This window comes from Toxotes jaculatrix, chromosome 2, assembly GCF_017976425.1.
Source record: "Toxotes jaculatrix isolate fToxJac2 chromosome 2, fToxJac2.pri, whole genome shotgun sequence".
Lineage (NCBI taxonomy): Eukaryota > Metazoa > Chordata > Actinopteri > Toxotidae > Toxotes > Toxotes jaculatrix.
In genome coordinates this window covers 3,352,248-3,362,657 of record NC_054395.1, presented here as the reverse complement: position 1 = coordinate 3,362,657, position 10,410 = coordinate 3,352,248, and the positions used below count along the sequence as shown (strand labels likewise).

At 42.0% G+C, this 10,410-nt stretch overlaps 1 protein-coding gene across 1 annotated transcript; it reads left to right on the top strand.

The window, feature by feature from the left end:
* Positions 1-792: 792 nt before the first annotated feature.
* Positions 793-1,337, top strand: LOC121191037 (thioredoxin-interacting protein-like; the record flags this gene model as incomplete). Its single annotated transcript, XM_041052092.1, is given in 3 exon segments — positions 793-963; positions 965-1,110; positions 1,112-1,337. Coding segments are annotated over 3 exon segments (543 nt in total), but the record flags the coding sequence as incomplete, so codon positions are not given.
* Between the last annotated feature and the right edge of the window lie 9,073 nt (positions 1,338-10,410).

Here is a 10,410-nt window from a genome sequence, read left to right as displayed (position 1 = left end):
GGGCGGGCTCCATCGCAAATCATTTGAGGTTGCCGTAATTGTGTCATCAGCCCACCCTGGAGTGCAAGAAACCTTTTGTGAATCCGACACAATTCGAGGACACACTGGTCTTGGTCTCATCTGGATATTACTTACCATTCCTGAGATACAAAAAAAATATACAATTTTTTTTCTAAGGTTACGCCCACTTCCCCGCGCTCTGTAGTGCTCTTCTGTCTGCAGACTACTGGTCACTCTATATTTGGAATGAGCCTCTTTGCAAAGATAAATAAATAACCCAAAAGAACCTTCTCTCAAAGTCTTTATTCGGTCTCAACACAACAAGAGCTTGCTTTCATTTCGTTATGATCTTCCTGTCAAAAGTTACATTCCGGCCAGACAGTTCTAACCTAATGCAACTTCAACTGTCAGGTGTATGTGTGGGCAGACTTTGGAAATACAGAGTTGATTTTTGTTCTGGACATAGCTGTCAGAAAATTGAGTTTTGAAAATAATAATGAAAATTTTGTTGGAATAAAATGAACTTTTCCATGAATGTTATGGCATCTGGACTTACAATACAGACAGTCTGTGTTACCAAGCCACAGAAGGTAATGGAGAAAGAGACGGAGAAGAAGCTCTCCCAAACAGGGGACGCTGCCTTCCTGGCCAGCTAGAATCTGTAGATTCTTGCAGGATCTGACATGCCATTCCCTACAAGGGCACATGTGGGACTATAACTGGGGAACTAAAAGTCCTACAGCTTTGAGGGTGGGCTCCATTGCAAATCATTTGAGGTCGCTGTAATTGTGTCATCAGCCCACCCTGGAGTGCAAGAAACCTTTTGAAGTGGAGGAGCCCCTGGATGTCAACACCCCAGACCTGCTGTCTCCAACAGGTGGCATGAAGCAGAAGAAAGTCACCTGTATGTTCATACCTGATGGCCAGGTGTCACTGCCCAAAATTTTTGCATTCTGACCTGAATGCAAAAATTGATCGGCGTGGCTTCTGCGAGGGTGAAGACATCAACATCAGCGCAAAGTTTGAGAACACTTGCTCCCGTATTGTGGTGCCCAAGGCTGCCATCATTGCCAAACATATCTACCAGGTCAATGGCTGCACCAAGGCCATTGGCCTCCTCAGTGCGAGGAAACCACATCATCTCTGGTATGTGTGATGCCTGGCAGGGAAAGACCATCAGAGTACCAAAAATAGAACCATCCAGGCTGAGCTGCAACATCATCCGTGTGGAGTACGCTCTGATAATTTAAGTCCACATCCCTGGTAGTGAGAAACTGATCCTGGAGCTACCACTGGTCATTGGGACCACAGGTCTGAGCAGGAACATACTATGTTGAACCCTCAGAGTGATACCTACAGAACAAGGATGTGCCCTTCCACTCTATTGAATTTACCCGCTGTGAGATCCATAAAGTCTTATCCTATTTAGTCACTACTTGTGGTTCAAAGCATGTTTCAGGCACGTGTCTTGGAATTTGGGTTACATTATTTGGAAGTAAGACTCTTTGACTGCAATTGGTTCAGAGCATGTTTCAGGCTATCTGGAGAAGAATGGTAAAGGTTTGGACTCAACTTTTGGGATCTTGGAGAATCAGATTATATTAGACTTAAGGTGTTATGTTTTACTAAATGGAGGGCCCACAGTACAGACACTGATGAAGAGGGCTTGGAAACACAAAGGACTAAAAGTGGCTGGAAGTCCAAGGTGAAACAGTCCTAGTTCAACTTAACAAAATTCCAAAACACAAAGCACAAGGATCACAGGTAAACGCAGCAAAGACAGGGAAGGCAGCAACACAGACAAACTGACAGTAAAGGTATATTTCCATAAAGGGGACTAGACACAGGTAAAAACAACATGGCGAGGCAAGCAACCATAAAAGAAGAGGAAAAGAGAAAACCACAAATGAAAAGCTAAACAGGACACAAGAGGAGAAAAACTACAAGAAAAAAACAGGAAACTAACTAAACAGAGGATCCAGGTTTTGGAAAATAATTCTGTAGTATTCTTGGAATTCAGATTTTGGAATAAGGTAAGATAACTTTCTTTTATTTTCATTGCATATTTTACATACAATGCTTTCTGAATTTGAAATGAAACATAATATAAATTATAAAGGAATGTTTTAAAAGTATATTGCACAGATCAAATAACATTAACCCTTGTGTGGTGTTCATATTTTTGTTGCTCAGCCAGTGTTGGTGGGTCTGGTGGACCCGCTGCATTTTTAGGTTTTTAATTTAACACAATCAATTTTATGTTAAAATACTCAACAGATGTTTACTTCATCTCAATTACAAGCAATATAAACAGCATATATGGTTAATATGAGCCCTTTCCCTTTGTTAGATCACATTTATGAATTAAAGTGCTACTCGTTTTTTGTTTTTTAATAAAATATAATTTAAAAAAATCAATTACAATCAAGACAAATTCAACAGATTTACAAACGAAACAAGGTTTTTCATAACTACTGATTTGTATTTCACAAGCTGAACACATACAGTAACCATGTCAGTCTGGACAACACATCAGCCTCATTGAACACATTTACTGTGTGTGTTGTATATGTAGTTCTTGCACTTGATGCATGTATATTGTGTTTTCTGTCCATCTTGGGTCCACACACTCGCAGCACTTCTTTTTGATGCTCCTGGCCACAGATACTCTCATCCCTGTGCAGTGTACTCATGATTACCACATTCTTGCCTTTCTTTGGCACAGAGGACACCAGGGACGTGTCAGCCATCTTGGAAGAATTGACATGCCTGTTCTTTGTAGTCAGCAGTTGGAGTGGGAGCTCAGACTTGTCTTTCCGTATCTTTCTCACCATGGTCAGCTTCCTCTTTAGGAGCTCTGATCTGGCAGCTAGCTTGGGCAGACACACAAAACTCACACACACTGACAGCAGGCCCAGACAGGAGGAGGACAGAGTGAAGGTACACAGGACCTACAATTTCCACACTTTCATTAGCCCCAGATAGATCCAGTGGAACATCCTTTATGTAATATAAACTTGTAGGGGGATGTACAGTGTGTGGTCATTGAAAATGTGTTCTGATATATGTTCTTCACAGAAAATGAGCTAAGGCCAATGAGTCTGAGTTTGAAAAAATAATTAATCGTATCAGTTTTGTTTTGATTAAAAATGAAAATGGGTCCCACAGACCCGAACACCATACAAGGGTTAAGATATAACTCTTTCTATGACCTGCAGAGTTCAGTTTGGTAATGACTTTGAGGAGGAAACTGCTCATCAGTCTTGTGGTCCGTGCTCTGATGGATCTGTATCTCTTCCCTGAAGGGAGCGGTTCAAACAAATGGTGTGCTGGATGGTGAGAGTCCTACAAAATGCTGGAGGTCTCCCACAGGTGTCGGGAAGTGTAGATGCTATCCAAAGTAGGCAGCTGTGTATTGATGATTTTCTCTGCCGATCTCACTAAGCTCCTCTCTCTCTCTATCTGTTCTCATTCATGTCCCATTAATACATGTTACTAACTCAGCTTCTTCTGTTTCCTGTAGTTGTGTTCTTTCTCTCCTCTCTTCTGCTGTCGCTCTCTGCAGGTTCATCTGCCCTCAGACCTGTAGAGTCTGGATCTGCTGCTATGGATCTGCTGCCCCGAGTACTTGTCTCATTTATTATTATTATTCCTACTGTTAGTCTGACCATCATTAGTTCTTTTGTTGCTCTTTTTATTGCTATTAGTCCTATTACTAATGGTACTATTGTTCTCTCATTACTTTCAATCCTGCTCTTCATGAAAGCGGCATTGTCCCAAGTTCTGTCTCCTCCTCTCTTGTCCCCCTCCCCTCTCCCTCTGTCTCTGTCTCTCTCTCCTCCCACCATGAGTCAGGTTCTGTTCAAGGTTTCTACCTTGTTAAAGTTTTTCTTTCCACCGTCACCAAGTGCTGCTCTTATGGGAAATGTTGTGTCTGAAACTGATATTTGTCTCTAGTCATTCCAAATGTAGCAGGACAGTACAAAGGGTAGTGGTGATGCCATTGTCTGTTGACCTGTTCGGTCTGTTTGAATATTGGTTAGGGTCCAGAGTGTGTGGGAGAGCAGCCTTGACGTACTTTAAGGACCAGTCTTGCCAGACACTTCATGTTTACTGGTGTAAGTGCCACTAACCTGAAATCATTGAGGCAGGTTACTGCAGCCTGCTTTGGGACTGGCATTATGGTGCATGTCTTCAAGCAGGTAGGTACAGTGCACTGGGGGACAGGGATTGGCTGAAGATATTTGTAAATATCTAAGTCTATTCCACAGCATAGTCTCTGAAGACCTGTCCTAAAGCCCCATCTGGGCCAGCCACCTGCCGAACGCTGATATTCCAGGCTGTATGAATACCTGGCTGCTGGAATTGTGGTCATAACTGTCCCTTGCCTTTTCTCTTCATGACAACCAAAATATTGGTAAGTTGCTCCAAAAAGAAAACTTTATTTAACTTTTCTACCTAACTTAATTTGTCCCCTTGGGGGCAATTCAATTCAAAATGGCCAAATACATCTGCAAGCGCAAAAAAGTTACCCATTGACTTATAAGGGGGATTTAAATTGACCATAACTCCGGAACCGTAGGTCCCACCGAGTCCAAATTTTTAAGTTTTTTTGCAAATTACTCGAGAACAGTACGTTCTACAGCTTTGATTCCTACATCCGTCCCCATTAATATGGCTACGCTCTTTCATTCGGCACCATCCCTGAGTCTCTATGACCTTCCGTTCAAAAGTTACACAAAAATAAAATTAAAAATCATAACAGTTTTATATAGTACTTTATTTCTCTTTATTTCCTCTACAAGTGCGACGCAGAGCTCTCTACCTGGTAATAATCCATTTGAGGGAGTGAAGGCAGAGGAAGAAGAGGAGGAGGAAGGTTTTGTGGACCCAGAGATTCCTTAACAAGGGGAATTTTTTTCTTTTTTAAAAAAAGAAGCCGGTGGTGAGCTACGGTGAGAGCAGTGGCGGTTCTGCATTGTATTACTCCCTGGGCGAGAACACTTCCAAGCACCCCCCCAACCCTAACCCTAAACCCTAAACCCTAATCCTAACCCACGAACAGCCATGTTTTATTATAACAATATTTATAATACAACAACCTCCAACTCCAACACTGCCAAAACAATTTAGAAATTTAGGAAGTTATCAAAAATTAAATATACTCAATATACATAAAAGGGGCAAAAATATACACAATCACACGTAATAACGGCAGAGAATAACAACAATATAAAATAAAAACAATATAATTTTATTATTTTAGAAAAATATAAAAATAAAAGAATATTATACAAAAGAAATATAGAGTAAATATTCTGAATAGCACAAATCCTTCATCACACAAATGAAAACACACTAAAGGAAATCTAATTATAACAGTATTGCACTAAAAGCAGCAAACAAACACTAAAACTAAAACCTGACCTTTCTGGACTTCCTTGATGCAAAATCATCAATAATGTCATCATACGAAATCTGCTCCCCTATTGAGTGATTGATACTGATGACAGCAAGGCCAGTGAGCACTTCCTGAGACATGGTTGACCTCAGGTACGACTTGATCAGCTTTAGCTTTGAAAAGCTCCTCTATACAGTGGATTCCCCCCCGCCTTGTCCGTTCCATCTGGGAGAGACCCAGAGGTGAACTGTTCCCCGCGCCCCTTTCCCCTCCTCACACAGCTTCTGAGCACAGGACGTGCTCAGGAAGCAGGGGCGCCTGCAGCTGCAGGGGGCACCGATTTGCTCATTCCCCACACAGTAATATGATAGGTAAAACGCTTAGCAGCGCAGATTTTTTTTTTTTCACGTGGTTGTGCCGCCCCCCATGTGATGCCGCCCCGGGCTGCTGCCCGGTTCGCCCGTACCAAAAACCGCCACTGGGTGAGAGGCACAAACGTTCCTGATTCCCAAATGGAGGGATTCCAACCGAAGGTCGAAGGACCGTGCACCTCCCATCCTCTTTGGATGGTGGGTTCAGACTCCCACACCTAACGCCCTAACCCTAACCATAGCTCTGAGGGAGAGAGAAAGAGAGGTCCGGAAAGCTTTGGAGAACTGAAAGAAGAAGGAAGACTTACTGCTGCCACATTTCCTCACTCCACAACCAAAAACAAAGTGAACATTTTTCCCTGAAAAAAAGTAGTTAGAAAACCGGCCATGGACGGGATAACATTTGGACGTAATGCATGCTGCAGCTCCACTCATGGATCAGAAACAGCTTCTTGGTGAGCGATTATACCCACTGATTCACGCTCTTTGCCCAAACTTGGCTGAAAAAATCACTGAGATGCTGCTGGAAATTGACAACTCGGAGCTGCTGCACATGCAGGAGTCAACCAAGTCTCTTCACTCTAAGGCGGTCGAGGTGATTGCTGTCCTGCAGGCTCAAATGGCCATAACTCCGGAAGCATCGCGGTTTGGGGAACATATTGTTTTGATTCATTTCATTGAAATAATTGTACGTTAAAAAGAATTCAAGTTAAAAAACAAATTAATTTGCTTCTTTTACTTTTCTTTGTTGTTTAGACACTTTTTAAACTTTTCTTACATTATTGTTTTTCATTATTATTTTTTAAAGAAAATTTAATTTACATTTAAGTTTAAATTTACCAAAAAAACAATGCAAAAAACCATCTTCATCATGGGCTACCTCCCTGATGAAGGTGAATGGGTTTTGGTACAGTACGGGGGAAGTGTGTTTGACCCCATAACCATACCTTTCAAGATGGACCACCAGCTCAGGGGTTTGTGGGCTACTGGGGGAAGGACCGTGCAAACTCCTGGCCCCAGCTTGGTTGGGGGTCAGGTTCTGACCCACATCCCTAACCCTAACCCCCTAACTCCCTAACCCCCTAACCCTAAGAAGACAAGGGAGATCATCTTCAGAGTCAACCCTGCTCCCTAATCCTCTAACCCTAACCAAGATATAGTATTAAAGCAATGGAAGCAAGACTGAAGATTAGGGTTAGGGAAAGGAGATCATGCTTGTCCTCTAAGAGGGACGGGAGGTGCATGGTGTGCATGGGTTGAGCCCCTTGAGGAGGGGCAAAGGAAAATAGACTGGGGCTGCGACCTGGGCTGGTAGAGCGAGCAGCAGAGCAAAAAACGGACACTTGTGATGATGAAGATGAGGAATACGAAAATATGGTTAACAAGAGGAGGATGGATAACAATGTGTGTCACAGAGGATTGAGAAAGAAACACAAAAGTCATGCTGAAGATAATGTTTTATGGTGTTTTGAGGACAGAGAAATTTACAGCCTCTGTAATCTGGAGGTTCACGTCAAACGTCAAGAGCAACTTCAGCTATGAAAGACTTCCTGCGAAATCATGTCAGCCAGCGGAGGAAATGATGATTGATTAAGACTGCAAAGATTTACAGGAAAGCACTGCAAGAGTGCATGAATTCACAAACGATGATGATAAGGAAATTTGAATTAAGAATGTGTCCTTTGCACATTATCTCCTGTCATTTGTTGCTCAGTGGTGTTCAGAGAATATCATGTCATTAGAGGCTGGAAATCATTTGCTGTTGTTGCTGTCAGATGGCTCAGCCTCCCCTTCCCTTTATCTTTGTTGCCTTGTAGCACGTGCTAGCCAGTCAGATCTGTTTGTTAAGCCATCCCAGTTTGTATTAACCAGGATCCAATGCTCCTGTCTTTGTTTCAGGCAGATGTTGCTGTTGCCGTCTCCTAGTGCCTTAAAACCAGAGTCTTTGACGTTATTTCAGGAGCTTATAGATCGTAAATTTAAATGGGCTTGCAGCACTTAACCTTCAGACTCTGATTACGATGGGCTTATTGGATAAATACGAGGGTAATGCTTGTGGTAATGTTTTAATATTTGGCAAATGTTGGACTTCAGTTTGCTTTCTAACACAGAGTATGGATTTACTTAAGCTAGAGGCTGCACATTTAGGGCTTTGACTGAATGAGCTCTTTATGTACATAAAGAGTGATTTGATATTTTGATAATCAATTTCTATTCGCTTTAAGTACTTAATTCATAACAGTATTGTCACTGTTTACTGTAACTGCAATACAATCTAGATAACCTCTGGGTTGCTGTGTTTTAATTATTTTGCATTTAGGTTAGACTTGCAGTAATGCATTTTCTGTTTTAGATTTTGGGAGTGGCGTAGAATAATAAAAATAAGATTGTTTTATGTTTTTACTTTTAAATGCTTGTCAGCATTTGAATTAACCTATTAGCTTACAGTATTATCGCTGGGCTATTGAGTGTTAGAGGTGTACTGGTAATTGTTTGAATTTTTGTGTGAGATGAACCTTTTGTCCATGTATTGAAGCCTGTTGTCAGTTTTGATACATTCCTTCAGGGTGGATGCATAGCCTTAATTTGTTTTTCTTTGCTAGCCAGTCAGTCAAGATAACCCGGCTCTTAGGCCATGACAAATTTGGAAAGGACACACAAGAATAATATAAATGTAAATTTATCATACTTAGAGCAAATAAACAACTCAGAAAATATCTACAAATATGGGCGGTGGAAATCAGTGTTGTCAGTAGCGTAAGTGTGCATGAGTGAGCATTATGAAATGTGGGGTGTTGTTTGGGTCAAAAAGGAAAGAAAAGAAAAGGTGTACCGATGCTGGCCGATACTAGCTGTGGAGAGAAGCAAAACAGAAGAGCCCTGAAGTCAGTGTGGGCTGGGTTTTTATACCCTGGGTCCACCTAGCCCAGGTGCCACAAATTTGGCTGGCACCCACCACGCCTTTCCATTACTTAAAAATATCATAAGGCGGGGACCATCATACTTCCCCCCCTTAAAGTCGGTGTCCCAAAGGGATCACCGGCAGAAACAATACAAACGCTATTCAAACTGCAAGCTGCCACATCCATCCTCAGCAATTCGGAAACCTGGAAAGGATATTAAGAGGAAAACAGAAGCAGGTGAACAAGACAGGCAACATCTTGATATTGAAGGGTACACCAATGACTGATCAATGCCAAGGAGCCTGCGACAAGGCATCTGCCATAACGTCATCAGTTCCCTTGGTGTGCCTAATCTCCAGATTAGGCACATCCTCGTCAGCCTTTGGTTTGGGCCTCGTCAGCCTTTGGTTTGAGCATTTAATGGAACACAAAAAGGTCAGCGGATTGTGGTCTGTATAAACCATAGTCAACTCTCCTGCGCCTACATAAAGCTCAAACTGCTGTAAAGCCCAAATCAATGACAGAGCCTCCTTCTCAATCACAGAATAATCACGCTGGTAATTATTGAATTTTTTAGAGAAGAAAGTAATGGGCCTCAACAAGCCCTGGTCCCCACTCTGAAGCAAAACAATACCTGCTCCCACTTGGCTGGCATCTATCTGGAGCACAAACGGTTTTTCAAATACCGGAGCAGCTAAAACTGGAGAGGAGCACAGCAGGGACTTCACACTTTCAAAAGCTTGCTGACATTCAGCCAACCAGTTAAACTGCGCCCCGGCCCTGAGCAGCTCGGTAAGAGGAAAAACAACCATGGAGAAATTTTTACAAAATCTCCTATAATAACCCACCAAGCCCAAAAACCTTTGGAGTTCTTTTTTTGTGGTGGATACTCCACCATGGCACTAACCTTAGCTTGGACAGGAGCCACACAACCCTGTCCCACAACATGGCCCAAATATGTCACTGTGGCCCTGGCAAAATCACATTTAGCCAAACTGATGGTTAGGCGTACGTCAACCAATTAAATGCTGAAATGTTGCGGGAGCATTCTTCAACCCGAATGGCATTACCTTATAGGAATACAGACCTGACGGTGTAATGAACACAGAAATTTCTTGTGCGCGCTGGGATAAAGGGACTTGCCAATATCCTTGCCAAAGTCATCTTGTTTTCTTCCGTCCAAGTGTGGCCACAACATAATTAAAATCTGAAATTTTGTCAGTGATCGTATATGGACCTGTGTACTTGGCTTGAAATGGCGAGCCTACAACAGGCACAAGTGCCAAAACCTGATCTCCTGGACTGAACTCATGTCGTTCAGCGCGTCAATCATACAATTTTTTCATTTTACTTTGAGACGCACACAGCTTTTCTCATGCCATACACCCAGATACAAACAAGCTATGCACCAGCATTCCCATCAGCACAACCAGGAATGGGGTGGCTGTGAGAACTGGGGGAAGGGCCGTGCACGCCCTGCACCCTCCAGGGGATGGGCTTTTTTCCCCTATCCTAACCCTAGCCTGGGATGTAATTTTGATTTTAATCTACCTTTAGCCCTAACCCTAACTATATAAGTTTAAATTTCAATAATATTTTTTGTATTATTTTATTATTTTATTTGCAATTTAATTTAATGCATAATGTTGTTAAAGATAACAAATATTTTATAATATAAGATGGATGTATAATATCATAAAATTGATGTATAATATTAAAAATAAAAAATATATAA